This window comes from Epinephelus moara, chromosome 6, assembly GCF_006386435.1.
Source record: "Epinephelus moara isolate mb chromosome 6, YSFRI_EMoa_1.0, whole genome shotgun sequence".
NCBI lineage: Eukaryota > Metazoa > Chordata > Actinopteri > Perciformes > Serranidae > Epinephelus > Epinephelus moara.
The window spans coordinates 38301702-38319890 of record NC_065511.1 but is presented as its reverse complement, the minus strand read 5'-3'; the positions used below and the strand labels follow the sequence as shown (position 1 = coordinate 38319890).

Sequence of the window (18189 nt, the reverse complement as noted above, 5' to 3'; positions counted from 1 at the left end):
CCAGTTTTAGCTACTTTATATACAGTTAGCTAGTTTATTTCAGTGGTCAGACCCTCCAAAGGGTCACAAGATAAATTATTTTTATAGTGGTGGACATTCAACAAGCAAAAAAACAAAGTTCTACTATGTAGCAATGTATATATATATATTTTTTTTTTTTTTTGCATTGCTCTAATATTTGATTTTGTGGTGAAATATTGGATCATTTGACCTCCTTCAACAGTTATTTAAATGAAACCATCTGCCGTCTCCAGTGTTGTTTCTGGGAATTTGACAGTACATCCAACCAGCCTAGTGAGCCACCCCAGGACCTCCACATCTGGCTTCTTTACCAGCAATATCGTCTGGGACCAGCCACTGAGATGAGCTAACCTGAGACAGTTTATGAAGAAAATTTTGTTGAATCAGTTGTTCAGGTGGCTCATCTCAGACAATCTTGCAAGTAAAAACGCTGGATGTGAGTTCTTGAGCTGGTGTGGTCACTCATGGACTGTTGTTGTGAGGATGGTTGGATGTACCGCCAAATTCTGGGAAGCGACATTGGAGACAGCTTATGGTAGTGAAACGAATATTCTGGTGGGAATTCATGCTTAAAACTTGTAACTGCGGCTTTGTGTGATGAAACTGAACATTTATCGGCCTTTTATTGTGACCAGTCCGAGGCACACCTGCTGTTCAATCAGCATCTTGATATGCCACATCTGTCAGGTGGATGGATTATGTTGGCAAAGTGCTCTTTGCACAAATTTGTAAACAAAGTTTAAGAGAACTAAGCTCTGTGTGTGCATAAGAAAAAGTCCTAGATCCTTCAACAGAGGATTTATATTTTGCTCAGTGTATATGGCTAGCTTCCACTAAATAAAATCCTCATGCTCTAGTGTAAACATAGCTATTACAGTTTTACATAGAAGGTCTAAAGGCTGTTGAGAGCATCTGTTAAACAACAGAACACCAGGAAACTGTTATTATAAAGAGGTTTAATGTCTGTGAGAGATTATGTCTCAGTCAGTGAGCCTCACAGATTTAGTGAGTTTCAGGGGGGAAAAAATGTTAACAACATTTGTCAGACAGGTGTGGTGGATTTGCAAGGAGTGTGTATCATGTAGGGAAAATGTGCTTAAGCTGCAAGTCTGAATAGAAGATAACTGTGGACACAGCTCTGTTCTTGATTCATAATATGTCTCAAGTCGGATTACCGCTGTGCTTCATTTTGGTATCAAAGCAGTAATAATTGATTTTTATTTTTTTCTTCTTCTTTTTTTTTGGCTGATGGAACAAACAGTTGAATCTGGAGTTTTCACATCAGACACAGAGCAACATTAGCATTTATTTTGACTTTTGTCTCTGACCACTCAACAAATGTCCAATATTCACCCCGTATTAGCTATGTTCTGGTCTCCACCAACTCCCGAGGGAAATATTTGGCCCTTAAGCTGCTAAATGCTCCACTGTGTTCACCAGCTAGTAGCTAATTTTGTCCATCTGCTGATTGCAGAGCAGGTTGTGTAAAGTAGGTTTGATGTTTATGAGGTTGCTGAGAGCAGAAAGAGGGAACTTAGACAGTAAAATTAAAGCTGTGCGACCAAAAGATGATCTGAAAGAGGCTGAAATAATCCGTAGTGTTGAGGGGAACTGGTCGGGATAAAGTTCTCTGTGGGGCTGTCAACTACAAGCAACACCTTTCACATCACACCTTGTCACTTAATCAATTTTTAAAAAAGGAGATATTGATTGGTGCTGTCTTAACTCATCACATACTTGAAAGGATTATTTTTAACATTTTTCATCCACCCTGTTTTGGTTTTTCTCAGGTGGTGCTCTGTGCCCAAACAGCAGCGCCCTCCAGGAGGTACGGAACTGTAACGAACACGCCTGCACAGTCTACCACTGGCAGACGGGGCCGTGGGGCCCTTGTACTGAAGACCCGTCTGCCTTGACTCTCAACACGTCCAGCGGTGACCGTCAGGGTCCCTGCTCCATGGGAATGCAGACGCGAAAGGTCATCTGCGTACGTGTCAATGTGGGACAAGTGCCGCCCAAGAAGTAAGGCTCCTTTTCTTATTTTCCTGCTTCTTTCTAACTCTTGTTTATGTTTGCTTTTTTAACCAGTGGTGTCTGGTCTTGTTTCTCTAACGACACATTGCTGCAGCAGTCTTATTTAGACTTGGTGGTTATTTCTTGCTTCGCTGGTTTGTGGGTGTTTATAACTGTGAAATCAGCTCCTGGAGAACTGTGTTGAAATGAAAATTGCTCACTCTTTAGAACTAAAATCCACCGGCTTTGAGCAGCACTCCTCAATCATGTGCCATCAGGATCCAAGTGGAGGTAGGTTTTCATTTCAAACAGCTGATTTCACTGATTTGGACACTTTTATCCAAGAAGAAACTAATCAGTGAAATCTCGAGCTGCCGTTCTGAGAATAGAGACCTGGGAGAGCTTCGGAGGTGTTTTGATGTGTGAAATCATTTGTTAAAGAACCTCCTTTGCTTTGGATTGTCGCTTGATGAACAAAGAAACAGGTTAGAATAACGCTTCAAGCAAAATCTTTTAAGAAGCCTTTCTTACATTGAGGTTAAACAGTGATCTGTGAGCATCTGTTCGCAAACAGACAAGACATTAAGTAATTTTTGTTTGCTGATTTGAAAGCACATCAGTGGTAAACTGTCCATGGTGAGATTGAATGAAACGTCAAGATGCACTATGATGAGTGTGTGACATGGAAAACAAGTGAGATTACAAAAAAAACAAAAGAAGAGTCAGGGGGTGAGAGACGGATGAGAGAAGCAGCAGTGTTGGGAAGGAAAGTGACAGCAGGAGAGTAAAGTGAGTCAGGAAGAAAAAAAATAAAAAAAACAGAGGAGACGCTGCCAGAGCCGAGCCGACTCTACGTGAAGTTAACTCCCAATTCATATCTTCCCTTCGCAGGCGTCCGCAGATAAATAAATAATCTCTCCGTCCCTGAAAGCCTAATTAACCCTGCCGTTTTGGGCGCTGGTAATTTCTCATTGATGATAATGACAGTAATTAAATGGGATTGATACTTTAAGGCAATTTAATCATGAGGCAGATGAGAGACGAGATGTTTGTGGTTAGCTGTGAAGACCACACTGCATGAGGCGGATTCAAAATATGCTGTCGAGTTAACGTCTGCCAGACAGTTCGGTTCTCGCCTGGTGTCAGTTATGCTTCACTGATTCACTCGACAACAGAAGATAACGGAGGAGATCGCTCGTGTCCAGATTCATGGAAAAGAAACCCCGAAGAGGATTGATTTAGTCCTTGCAAAAAAGTCCCCTGATGTATGTTAAATTTGTTCCTTTAGTTTCCCACTTTAATTCAAGACTAATGGATCCTTCTTTCTCCTTATCTTACACCTCCCGAGCGTGGTTATCAGCAAGGAGAGGATGGGAACATAAATTATTTAAAGGGGTCGGAGCGTGTTGTGTAAAAGGCAAATGCGATTCATAGAAAGCGCCACGTGATAAAATGAAGATTAATGTCTGGTTTCAGCGGCGGCTGTTTGAGCAGCTGACCCAGACGCTGCGGCTGCACTTATCAGGCTGCAGAGGAGAGGTCGAAGTCCAGGATGTCTTTTTATCGCGTGTGTTTCATTTTTAAATCCACACCGGCAAGAGGCAAGCGCAAGCCCAGCGGGTCGGAGAGTAGCAGGGTGGAGGCGTCAAGGGTAATGGCATTGAGTAACTGACAAAAAGAGGTTTCAGTCGATTTGCCTCCATTATCTTTTGTTTTTTTGCTGGTCAATAACTTTATGTAATCATTTGTAATAAGGGCAAAAGAACAACATGTTACAGCACCATTTTTCCCAAAGTGAACTCCCATCAAGCTCCAACTCGCCCTCTCAGCAGGTGGTTATTGTTCCTGACCTCAGCCCAGTCGCTTTGAGGTTCTGACTAATGAAGGTCATACACTTCACTTAGAATATGCCAGGAGTTGTTTGACATTTTCAACCTGCGTACTATTTAATGGTGACTTATCTGACATGCAGTTACCACAGGACATCTTTAATGTCTATTATGTTGCCGTTATTGTTTCATTTTTTGCGTGTAGCGGATGGATTAATGAATGTAGCAACAGACTTCAGAATAGAGTCCATTAGACCAAACAGCACAGTGAGTCAGACTGTCAGACAGGTTGTAAACATAAAGCCGCTTTATAAACCACTTATATAGAGTGAAAACAGCAACATTAAAGGACAGGTTCATCATCTTAAAACAATACTTACATGTCCGTATGTAGTCTTATATGTGCCAAACAGAGTGGTGCAGGAATGAGTTCTAGGTCAGACCAAAGATTCATAATGAGACGAGTTGAAACTGGTGCTGGTCTGCAACGTTATAAAAACCTGCCAGTTTACACCAATGCAACTAGATGAGATGTTATATCATCTCCATAGCAACAACTCTCTGTACTTCTGCTCTGATTTGAAGTTTGTTTTTGGGGGGGTGGCTTTTTTTTGTGTGTGTAAGCCAGTGGTTCTCAAATGGTGGTGGGAACACAGGTAGACAGTATCATGAAAGCTACCTGTCTTATTTTCCTTATTTTTTTATTATCTAATGTCATGACAACCACTTTATAGAAGCTGCTGTGCACAGATATAAATACAAGTGTGCCTTGAGATTTTGGTTTGCCCTTTGGCGTGCCTTGGGTACAAAAAGTTTGAAAACCACTGCCCTAGACTATTTTTGGGGCGTCTTTGCCTTTATTGATAGTACAGCCGAAGATAGGCATGAAAGGTGGCGGAGAGGGGGGGTGATGTACAGCAAAGGGCCACAGGTTGGAATCAAACCTGGACACTGCAAAGGACTCTATATGGAGCCAGATGAGCTGGAGGTCGCCCCGTCTGTGGTCAGTTTAACTAACTTGCCCAGCTGACTTTGCTACATGGCTGGCTGTTGAAATAGGTGACGTGCTTCACACTCTAAAACTGCTGGCAATTTCTAAAGCTGAGTCGCAGGTGACACCATCAGCCGGCTTGAGCCCAACTGAGACCGACCAGTTCACACCGCTGCAACTTTTTTCTGCAATGCTCTGTAACGGTTTCGTCTCAATGCAAATTTCTGATCTGAGCTGGGCTTAAAACCCCGTTGCCTTGTCTCAAAGTCAATGGATTTTTGGTTTGATGCCTGAAATAAGGTCTGTGGTTGACATAAGCTTAAGAGACTTTCATGTTATGTTCTAGGAAGTAAAACAAGTTAGTAAATACCACAGACATGAATTTGAAACCTTTATGTGTCTTAAAAAAGGCAGTTGCTAACAAGTGGCTAAATGAGACTACAGTGCGTCATCACACTGACCACCGCTTTACACCCTTGATGTCGTGGTGACAATGAGGTCATGTAGTTTGTTTATAGCCTAATGTTAGCTTTTCACTTCTGGCGATTTCATTTACGCTCCAAAAATCATAAAAGCGGTGCTTATTTGTGAAGATTATCTCGCTGAACAAAATGTGTAAGTATCATAAACATTTGTTTGCCACAGACACACTTATTTTCTACAATAATCCCAAATCCAATGGAAAAATCCCGTAGGCTTTTTGTTGAGGGAACCACAGCAGTGTCAACTTCTGGGGTTGGCCTTTAAAACTTACACTCACACTCACCACACTATCTCTTTGTGAACAATAACTCTTTAAATTCACATATGGGTGTGTTAGTATGGCATTTAAATACACTTAAATAAAATGTGGACATATCGTTTAAAATGATTATCCAATCTTTCCACTGTAAACATGTCAGAGTTTGAAGAGCTGGTACGACTTTCACCTTCTATTGTTACAAGTTTGCTTTTTGTTTTTGCTTCAGTATAATTTGGTAAAGATAATGTTTGGGATGTCGACACCAATGCCCAGTTGTGACCCTAGTGCTTACTAAAGGATGGAGCTGTCTGAAAATGAATGTTTAGTCTGTTTAGTCCCCATGCTCAGCTAGAGTTGAGAGATTTCACATGATTTAAAAATAATTACTTCCTGGGAGTATTTAACTCCTTTCCTGAGATTCTTAAATTAGATTTAAACACCAAACTCTGGATAATAGATAATAATATTGTTTCATCTGATTTACTGATGTTATTCTTTCATATCTGTGAGATTATGTGGTAATATTTTAGAAGAACAACGGTTCCTCTTAAAATGACACTATCTGTGTATCTTTGAGTCAAAAAAAACCCAACACATTATCAGCCACTGAAATCAATCCAATGTCAGCATTATCAGTTTAAATCTGTGTGAGTGGATATTCCTGATCTACTGTGAGGGTCCAAGGACGGAGGGCGTTGTGTGTTGTAAATCCCTCTGAGGCAAATTGTGATTTGTGATATTGAACTATATGAGTTTTAAGGTTTGACTACAGTGAAGACAGCTGAGTTGTAGCATTATTGAGGTCTAGGGAAACTGTCCTTGTGTTATTCTCAAACGACAGTCACACACATGCTAAATATCCTGTGGGGTCCCACAGGTATTTTCTCAGCAAATAAAATTCGATTTTGGTGAGATCTTTACGGGTAATGATGAGAACTCGATTCCCAGCATTACCGTCACTCAGCTCCCAATCTGCCCTCTTAAAAAACAATTAAACATGTTCTGTAAATGAGAGACATACATATTCACAGGCTCTGATTGCTTGTAATGATCTCTGCCCGGGGTTAGCCTGGAGGGGATTGTGCGTTTGGTCATGTGTGTGCGCGTGTGAGTAAGTTTGTGAGCGTATGTATCCGTCAGTCCACATATAATCTCGCAAACTACAGGACCAATCAGTGTTATATTTTGTGTGCATGTTTATGACTGTATGCTCAAGGACCTCTCGTGGTTGTGGTGATTTAGAGTTGTTGAAAAACCTGTTTTATTTATTTTTTCATAACGTCATTAGCTGCCGACTCCTTACTTCTGCTAACCGGCTGGTAGGCACCACAAGTTTTCCAGAAATAGATGAGATTCCAGAGAGAAGCAGACAGAGGGGTCTACAGTCTGTGTTTGAAGGATATATCCAGGCACACAAGACAATGAATATAAAGGGAAACTTTGCTGATATTGAACCAGCTGTGTGGCATCACAGTGTGTGCAGATGAACGGTGTTGAACAGGACAGGGATCTCCAGAGGAAGTCAAACAACGTTGTAAAAGCAGCATGTGTATACATTCAGTAGGCTATATCTTCAGTAGCTAGCTAGCTAACCCTACACTTCTCAGGGTTTGATTTTGGTTTTGGAACAGGGAAGAAACATATATCTTTTTCCAACCTCTCCAGGTAATGAGTATCATTAATACACGACGTGCCCCAGGCACAACATTTAGCTCCTAATCCACAAAACCAGCCTGAAAATGAAGGAAATCTGAAACGACTGCATTAGAGTCAATGGAGCACAGCTGTGTTGTTGTTGGACCCTGGTCTGAGCCAGCCTGATGCTACGTTATGTCTTAGCGACTTAGCGAAGGGTCAAGTCCAGTGGGCACAGCGGCAACCTGGTTATGTTCCATCTGCCGCACGGCATCATACTACACCAGGGGCATTTCAGAGGATTTTGTTGATCATTTTTCTCTGATATTTGTGCCTTTACCATAAGTAAGTAAGCAGGCTCTGTAGTTAAATGGTTTCTCTTTTTTCTATTTTAGTTGTGTTTATTGTTATTTCATACTTTGTTGTGCTGTAGCCTTCAGACAAATTTTAAAGCCAAGTTATGAACGGCATGGATCAAAGATTTGTGGCTGTGTTTCAGGCACTAAAATGCATTCATCCTCATAATTAGATTGTATCTAGACTGTATTTCACAAACAGTGCCTGTTAGCAGGAAAACTCCTTGAACTACTTGAACCACGCTGCAGTACATCTCCTGTCAGGAGTGGCTACAATCAGCTCGGGTGGCCGAAGATTTGCGCTCTGTTGAGTCAACACATTCTCACTCTGACCTCAACATATTGACGTTTGGTCATGGACTTTCACGTCTAAATATGACGTGAAAGGTACCCTGGGTGTGTTGGTTGTTGATGTTCTTGGACGTTGTGTCAAGTTCTTCCTGTGACATGCATTGTCTTCTTTAAAATACACTTCTGTTTTCACAGGAAATTTAACGTTTACATACAGTCTCTTTCAAAATAAATGCACTACGTCAGTACAAAACTGCAAATTGACGTGGTTCGGTTTGGGGAAAAAAGAACAGGGTTTAGCTTTAGAATCTTACAGGATGTGAAAAACCGCTCTCTCTGGTGAAAGTCAGTGTTTGTTGGACCCATCCACCACCCCTCCCGCCCTCCACAGTCAGACTTTCGCTGCCTTAACTATCGTCCTTGTCCCGCTGCGTTTCCCCCTGTTGCCGCCAGGTGCAGTTAAACTATAACAGCGACCGGCCATGTATCATGCTAACGTTAAAGGACGCCTTTATTCATTGGTTTCTGACGCCGCAAGTCATTGCCAAAGCACCGGATTTCGACAATTTTGAAGTAAGACCGGGCTCACTGACTGCACTTTTCTAGTTGACGAATGTGGAAAAAAAATTAAACACCCCAAAAAAAGGCCCGCCATGATTTTGGACAGCAGAAAAACCACCTCAGTTTCCCTCAGTAGGATATAATGATAGATACTGTGAGTGCTGTCAAACAGGAGTCTCTCCGCAGACTGTGATGCTTCTTTTACCTTCATGGAGCAGCGGTGCTGTCCATGGTGCTGAGGAAGCTTCCATCACTCTGACTCTGCCTGTACACAACCCCAGCTACGCCTCAGCATCCGTTATTATGTCTTTCTGTATGTACTCTGACAGTTGTAAGCCTTCAAAGATGTTGTTCAAAGTCTTTAGGTGGATTTTCCTCAGGCCACTGTCACTGGCAGGGGTCCAGTACCAGGCTGTAAGCCAGCGTGCAGACTTTCATTGTAGTGTAACGGAAAGAAGCTCTCAGTGTGTACAACACTGCTCGTTTATTTTAACCGTGTGCACATAAAAAAAAAAAAGTTTAGTTGTTGCCCAGAACTACGACACACAAACACACACACACCCGTGGAGGACATAAAATAATTTGAACACCTCATGGGAAAATGACTTTGACTCTTTAACTCGCAATGACAAACACCGCCACCAAGATGGGTCCTATTAGGTTGATTGCCAATTAGCCGCATTTGTCAGCTATAAAAGAAGTCTGGCAATCAGCACTTTGATAAGCAACTTTTCAAAGCAACATGAGACAATTAACAGAGCTGGAAGAGGCCAAATCATCTGTACTTAACATGCATGAGCGTTGCTCCAAAAAGACAAACAAATAAAACGTATTTAATATGTGGAGGGGAAACGGCTTAGAAAATATAATGACAACATCCAACAGACCGCAGAGATTAAGATGAACAGCAGTCACAAGCTGACACTAACAACAAGGATATGATAGACATTTACAATATGAAGAGGGTTGAAAGATAAATCTTATTGGTATCTGCTTTAATAAAACTGTCCTCTGAAGAAGAACGGAAGCATCAGTCGTTTCAGCAAATGCCCCAAAGCGTCAGGCGACATTGTTATAGACCGGCAAAGTCTCATAGGGAGGAGGTTGGGGTGGATGAATGGGTCATCAAAACGGTGAGCTTTAACAATGGAGATGGCCGCTTCTTTTCTATCTTCAACCAATGACAAAATGGAGACAGAAAGATCAGCTACAATTGACAATAACCAACAGCGGTATGACACACTGCATATTATATATATGGAATATTAAGGTATGACACATATTCCTTCTTGTAATACGTTATATAATTTTTATAATCAACATTTCGTCATACAAAGGTTTGTATAAAATCAAATAAATAAGCGAATGATGTTACGTATTTAACGTAAAGTTAATGTGGCGTAGATTTAGGAAAAGAAACATGGTGATGTTGTACCTTAAAATAACTCACTTGGTATCACATGGATCCAAACAATGGTCTCCTGGGGGAAGGTCCTGTGTTTGTTTGATCCATCCACCACCCAAACCTGCCTCCTAATGCTGACTACTTCTTTATACACCACTGTCAGCGTATTGGTCACATGATGGCGAGCTTCCCGATTACATGGGTTATAGAAGAAGAAGAACATATACTTTATTAATCCCTGAGGGGAAATTACATTTTTTTACACTCTGTTGTCATATACACACTGGCCCGAAATGGATAGCTCGTCCATGGACTTGAGCCACCGATTTCCTGGTTCCCAACCCAATATACATGAATTATACAGGAATATCTGGCTCATGATTACATGGGTTATATACTGATTCTGGTGCATCTCATTTCAAAGGAAACAAACCAACAGTGCCTGAGAACAGTCTGTTGTAATACACCTAGTTGCAGTATATACAGACACATACAGAAAGGTTCCCATCCTCTCCCTCAGTCTTCTCCAAGTATTCTCCTTCCCATCCAGAACAATTTCAGATGAAACATAAAACGAACACATTTATATCTCATCCAACTTTATAAGATCCCAACCTGATAAATGTTGGCATTGTATGTTTCTGCAAACCACGGATATGTTACATTCGTACATTTCATATGTCGCAGATATGTTGAAACTTTACGGTTCTCTAGATTTCGATTTTCAGTTTTATGTTGTGACAACACTGTGGTTAACGTGTGGTTAGGGTTAGGTACAAAAACTACTTGGTTATGGTTACAAACGCATCATGTTTTGTCTTAAAATACCTGGTTGGGTTGCTACAAACATGGCTGGAAATGTGTTGATGCTTTTTGTTATTTGTTGGTTATGAACAGTTGTCTACAGTGGTCTGGTGCTTGGCAGCCATCTTGCCTAGGTGACACGCCATCCACCATCCCCACCACCTGATGAGAAACTTGGCTCATATAAATATAATCCGACCTACGTCTCTTTAGAAAGGTTGTTGGGATAACTATAAAAAGTACAAATGTAAAATATCCGTGGTTTGCAGAAATCTATGCCAACATTTAATTAAATCGAGGTTCCAAATAACATAAAAATTGTAAAAAAAAAAAAAAGAAAAAAAAAGAAAAAAGGGACAAGACAAAAAAGATAAAGAAATGAAGCAAAGATTAATAGAACCTCCTACGTTCAATTTATTGGCTCTAATCTGTGAGTCAATCGATCATTTAAGCTATTCTCAAGACAAACGTACGTTGAATATCTTTTGGTCCTTCCTGTAGGACAGACAGAACAAGCTATCTGAAATTTTCTCCCTGAACTATGAGAAACTGTTTGGGCGCTTTTCAATACTTGAGCTGCAATACCTCTTGGTACAGAGTCTCCAACTCTGCGTAACACCACTGGACAGATTAAACGGCATTCTTTCAAAAGATATTCCCTCATTTGGTGTTTTGATGATGGTGGTGGAGGCTGCTGTCTAACATGTCGCTCTAAAGAGTCCCATAGGTGTTGAACTGGAGATGTAGTGATGTGAAGACTGTTGCATTTCATACTCATTAAACCATTCAGTGATCCCCCATTCCCTCGCTGTGCCATCACTTTACTAACCCGCTGGTTTCATGCTTACAACTCACACCACAGAGCAGCATGAACACAAGGAGTGAGCTTTGGTTAGACAGTAAAGGGGAAATTCTGTGTGTGTGTTGGGGGGGTCAATATTTGATGTGTCTGGCAGTGAAAACGCTATTGTCTGTATTGGTTACTTGTGATTATGGCTAATGGCCATGAGTTTTTTTCATGTGGCTCTGGTGCCATTTGTAAATGGCTGAAGAAAGGATCAGCCGGTGCAAAGAGCTGACCATTATGGCTCTGTTGTTGAGTAAATGTAAGGATGAGATTTCAGGGATGGTTCAGATCTTTTGAAGTGAGGTTGTATGAGCTACTTATCTCTAGTCAGTGTGTCACATACAGTAGATGTCAGTTTGGAGAAGCAGGCTGGAGTCAGACACAGAAGCTAAGCTGCCTTCTGCTGTGGATAGGAGTCAGCAACAAAACATATTTTAGCCTCCTGAAAAAGGGGCAGGGCTCTGCTGTTTCTCCTGGGCCCTCACGTTCTTTTGATGTCACCAGTAATCTGCCAACACATTCTAACTCTGACCTCGTCATATAGTTTCCACGTGGAGATATGACTTGAAAGGTACCCTGGGTGTAGCGCTCTGCCATATGACCAGTCAGCATCATGATTAATCAAACATTTTACCTTGATTATGATTACAGAACGATTATTTTGTTTTTTGTTTTTGCTCTTAATGTTCACCGACGGTTTGTACTGTAATGTGCCCAACCACTGAAACTGGGATATTCTTTTTCTAATAAAAGACTGCATATCTTATCTTTGATTTTGGAATAGTTGAAGGAGACACACACAGATGAACTGTTTTCTTGAATCTTTTCCATATTGTGTAGCCTTTATAAATGCTTGTGTTATGGAGACTTGCTTTGTGGAGGCACTTGTTGCCGGGCACTTGTCAGTCTCTTTCTTTTTTTTGAGCCGTGCACTGTTCATATTCGGTAACGTGATCATACTCCAAGTGCTGAAACAGATTGGTGGTGTTACCTGATTTCTTTCTGTTTGGTGTCTTCTTCACGAAAGCCAAAATGTGTCCAAACGACAGACATGGCATTCCTCTTTGTACAAGCTGCTGAGTTAGCTCAATGTTTAAGTTCTCCTCCGTGTTGCTTCCAGGTCACGGACTGGATACGGCGGAGTCACGAGACTACACACAATAGTATGTTTTTAGGGGACACTACATGAACACACACACACACACACACACACACACACACACACACAGTGGGAAAGGTATTAACAGAATGTAGAAAAAACGGAATTAACGACATGGGCAAGATTACTTCGTTTAGAGGTTCTGAATGTCAGTTTTGATTAATTTTTGATTAATTGCCCAGCCCTACCTGGGTGTGTTGGTTGCTGACATTCTGGGACGCCATGTCAACTTCAGCCTGTTACATGCATTGTGTGTTTTCAAAATACACTTCCGTTTTCACAGGAAATGTACTTTTAGTATACAGTCTCTTTCAAAATAAATGCGCGTCTGCACAACACCGCAAATTGACGTTATTGTCCTTCAAAAACAAATGCACGTTGTTGCACGTGGTTAAATTTTGGACAAAAGAACAGGGTTTGGCTATAAACCTAATGTGAAGTGAACACTGGCCACCGGGGTGAAAGGTAGCGGTTTCCCCTCCCATAGTATTCTGATCTCCGCCCCATACTTAGGTTGTTGTCCCACCGCGTTTCCTCCTGATGCCTCCAGGCAACTTTAAACAAGAAAGGCAACCAGCCGCGTATCATGCCGACGTGAAAGGATGGCTTTTTTGTCGGTGTCTGACACTGAAAATCACTGGCCAAGTATTGGTATTCGACTTTGGAGTGAGACCTTGTTGAATCTGCGGCTGGTCCCTCTGGCCCTGGACACTTTTGTCTCACTTTCTGAGCAGGTGGCCGAGAGTACAGATTGTTTTGATGCTGAGCACACATTACTGTTGCAATTCATTTTGGCAGGTAAGGTGCAGGAAGTGTACTCAGCACTCAGTGTGTCTGAAAGCAAGATTTGTGTGTCGGTCAAGGCTGCGGTGTAAAAGCTTATGAGCCAGTGCCTGAGGCATATTGCCAGAGGTTCAGGTCTTGGGAGAAGTCTGGTAGACAGACTCACATGGAGTGTGCCAGGTCATAACAAACGTTAACAATGACATCTTAACAAATTGTTCCTCTTTTGTTGAGGTCAGTAGAATTATTCATGACACGTTGTAAAAGCATATGTCAGTGGAGCAACACTTGATGACATTTTAATGACTCGTGCAAATTTTTACCACTGTAGCTGAGGTCAAGTAAAATATTCATGAAACAATTCCAACGGTCTCGTGACAGCCACTGTCAAAACCAACAACATATTTTGACCAAAGCAAAAGCACAAAGATTCAACAGCTCCAGTTTCCCGACCATCTGTTGCTCAGAGGCGGTGTTTCCGAGCCTGCACTCAGGAGTGACTTGATATGGTTGTTTTTTCTGGGTTTTTTTTTTCCCTTGTGCTGCGTGTCTTCATCTGGCACAATCCAACTGGCAGGTATTCTTGATCAGTGCACCCATGGGATCCCAGCAGAACAAACAAACATGGCCGCCTGTACCCTGCATATGCAGATGTGCCCCGTCTCATTCATGGATGGATCTGAGCTGTCTTCCTCCCGCAGCCTGAGGCAGTGAACCTCTCAGAGTGCATGTCACACACACACACACACACACACGCACACACACACACACACACACACACACACACACACATAAACACTAACTGTCAAAGCCCAATAGCAACGGGAGACACAACAGAGACAAATATGTCAGTGCCTCAGGCTTGGGCTGCTATCATCCTATCGAGAAAAGCTGTTGTGGTGTGAGGAAAGAAACAACAACGTCTGCTTATTGATTCTGACAGTCTGTGTACTGAATGGTACCAAATGTGTGTTTCTATAATCACATTGATGCTGTGGAATCTGTGAAAAAGGAAAGTGAATGATTCATGGTTATGATGTTCGACAGTGGCTGTATTAAGCTCAGTCAATCATCTCCCTGCCGTGTTTTCTAATGGAGACTGTGTTTACTCCCTGTTTTTGACTGTGACTGATAGCTTAAAGCCCTCGAGAAGGAGGCCAAAGACACCGCTGAAAGGGTCCTTGAAGAACTGCGTCTGTTTTATGCTAAATTAAACAAATGATGTTCTTGTTTTGTAGTCCGTAATTTTGATAATGAAATTAATTAGGCCTTATCTTTTCCCACCAGACCTTGTTTTTTTTTGCGTGTGTACACTCTCTTAAAACTACTGACAGTTCTTTGCTTTCAATCTCCTCTCTTCATCCTGCTCAACCATCTGCTCATTTTTCGAAAACAGCCTCTCACTGAACAGATTACTCAACGCGCTAATAGCAGCAAGCAAAACATAAGCATTAGCCTGGCTGCTCGTCTTAATGTTGTGCTTTGGGACAAGCTCCCAGTGCCATGTTGTGTATGTCCTCGCCTCGCTACAAATCATGACATTTAAAGATCATTATGAGATTGTGACACTGACTGGAACCAGCAAGTCCGTTAAAGCCAGATGCCATTACTGGATGGCCTCATTCATTTCAGTGTGCTGCATTTCCACGGTGATAAAACACACAAGTGAACTGTTGAAAGAGGGGATTGTAGCATAGAAAATTATTCATTTAGGATAAGATACCCCGAGCGCCTTGTAAATAAACATTTTTTTCCCTCGAACAAACAACAAAATCCGACAGGCAAAGACAATATTAGAGACAGAACGACAACAGGAGGAATAAAGAAGGAAAACAGTGGAACCACAAAATGTATACATTATAAAAAATGCATAAATGACAATATTACAGCTTTCACACCCCCACGGACAGAGTCTTCCAGCCAAGCATTGTGTTGTTAGTATTCTGGCTGGTATTGTGTTCCACCAACAAACATGGCCTGTTTTTTCTTTTCCTGAAAACTGGAATGTAATTGAATTTTAATCATCTAAATTTGGATAATACCCATCATTAGTGGGGCTACAATATAATTAGACTAAAAGGGGAACAAAGGGGCTGTTCTCTCTGTAGAGGGAAACCTGCTATGAGTCAACTCCCTGCCCTACATGTAAAGCACTTAAAACACACAGGTTGGACAGAGAGGGGGATTAAAGGAAATAAAGTCATGAGTGAGAGCTGCACTAAAAACACCACTGAGAGACTTCAGCTCATTCAAAACTCTGCAGCTCGGCTATGAACCAGAACCAAGAGGAGAGAGCACATCAGGCCAGTCTGAGCTGCTCTGCACTGACTTCCTGTTACATTTAGAGTTGATTTTAAGCTCCTCCTCCTTGTATACAAACCCCTACATGGGCTGGGACCGAGCTACATTGCTAACTCCCTTGTTAACTATTTGCCTCCAAGAAGACTGCGATCATCTGCTGCTGGTTTATTGGAGGTTCCCAGAGACAGCCGGAAGAAGATCAGGGATGCAGCCTTTGTGAGTTACGCCCCAAAGCTATGAAACACACTACCTATAGATGTCAGAGAAGCTAGCTGGCTAAATATTTTTAAAAGAAAGCTAAAAACATATCTGTTCATTTAGCCTTTAACCAGCTCTGATTTCCTGATACAGGTCTGAAACTCTTTCTTTTACGCTTCAAGCTGCTACAACTCTTTAAAATCTCAATTAATTTTATGGTTTTGAGTTTTATGATTCTATGATTTTATGAATCAGTTAATTCATGTTTTAAACTGTTTTAAATGTCCTTTTATAGTGAATTGCCTTGTTTGTCTGTTTTATGCCCATTATGTCTTTTTTCATGTAAACCATTTAGTGCTTATACCGAAAGCCAAATTTAGGTGTCAGATATGCAAGCGTCTGATAGTTAACTAAAAGTAATCTAAAACTAAAACTAGGTGTGAAAAAAACATTTTATTGAACGAAATAAAACATAGAATAAACTAAATGTTGTGGACCAGGCACATAAAACACCAGTTTAAAGTTAAAAAGGTGGGTTTATTTTCCCCAAAAACAAATTAACAAAGCAAATGACTAAAGATAACAGCATTCGAGTTATAGGGCCGTTAAAAGAGGTCAACAACACACAACTCTACTGAAAAGTAAGGCTAACAAAACTAGACAATAACTCAACAAACAGACCTGACAGAATGAAACAATGGGGCAACATATATACAGGCTGATCAGACCAAATTAAACACAAAGGGGAGAACTTACATAGACAGTTACTACGACTAACACAAACAAACTCCTAATCTCCCCCATGATGTCACAGCTCTTGGTGCAGTCAGTGGGATGGCCTTCTGCTTAAACACAGGCTCCGCCCTCTGCACCATCTTTTGCCCAACTCCAACCAGGAAGTGACTTCAGGTAACTCAAAGACAAAGAGAAAGAAATTGACTTACAAAAGCAAATAGCAAAATGACAAAACAATGTAAACTAAATGTGCACGCTCATCTAGAAAACAGCCGGTTTTCAAAGTGCTGATGAATTTTAAACTAAGCAAACTGGTGTTGTGTGTAGTTTTAAGTGACTCTAGATTAAAGGTAACTGAACATGTGGTGATGGTGTGGGTGAGTATGGGAATCATTCAACCTTTTGTGTTGCTGTGGACACGTCCATCACACTTACCCAAACGATATTGTGTACTAAATAAAATAAGAATATGCATGAATTGTCAGTAGATTTAGTCTTTGTCAATTTGCTCAAAGTTGTTAACACAACAACGTGAGGAGGCATCTGCGCATACGTTTATTGAGACTGTGATGTTAACATGACTGTGAGACAACTGCCTTCACAAACTATTGTGTTTGTTTTGAAATACACATTCTGAACTTCTTAAATGTCACCCCTAACAAATACCCAACATATTATATATAAAAACTAAATTGAAATGAGCAAATCCACTCTGAAAACCAGCTAAAACTAAACTGATCTGAAAACAAATATTGAATACAAAATAAAGAAAGAAAGAAAAATTAAAACAGTAATAATTCTGCAGATATGGAGACTTCACTGCTGATGAGAAGTAACCATCCACCAAATCCTTTCTTGCACCAACTGATCTTATTTAGGCTCTCCTGGGCCTCGGGCCAATCCCAGCATGCAGCTCACACCAGTCTGTAAACAGGCTAGCACATAGACAAATAGCCACACTTGACATTCACACCTATGGTTAATTTAGAGTCTCTAGTTTAAAGGAAACTGACACAGACAGAGAGAGAAAGGGAAAATACGTACAGCATAACCCAGACTCTTAACTCCGCACAAAAAGGACCAGCATCAGGATTTAAAACCAGAGGCCTGTGCACCAGTAAACACAGGCTGTTTCCCCTTCAATATGAAATGATCACATATCTACTGTGACAAGCTCATTCATAAATGTCACAGCTGTGTATTTCACTGACATCAATTTAGAGTGAGTGAGTAAAATTTTATTTACACAGCAGTTTAATAAAACAGGGTTACAAATTGCTTCATAATCAAAAAAGGACATTTAAGATATTTAAATCACAGATGAGCAAGGAGGCATCAATAAACACCTCTTGGGAATAAACTCTTGAGATGATTAAACACTCAAGAGAGTTTGCTGACTCTCAGAGGTAGACTGCTTTTTTTTACATTTTGGAGCCAGGAAAGAAAAAGCTCGGTCATCACATCTTTGTTTCCCTGACCTCAGAGGCCAAGTGGACCTAAACGGACTCAGCGACTTAC

At 41.1% G+C, this 18189-nt stretch overlaps 1 protein-coding gene across 1 annotated transcript in view; it reads left to right on the top strand.

Annotated features, from left to right (window-relative positions):
- The window catches only part of LOC126391922 (thrombospondin type-1 domain-containing protein 7A), a 293064-nt gene that overhangs the window by 188388 nt on the left and 86487 nt on the right, over positions 1-18189 (top strand). The window contains exon 10 of the mRNA XM_050046936.1: positions 1812-2043. Within this exon, the coding sequence (XP_049902893.1) occupies positions 1812-2043 (232 nt within the window). The remainder of the gene's footprint in view (positions 1-1811; positions 2044-18189) is intronic.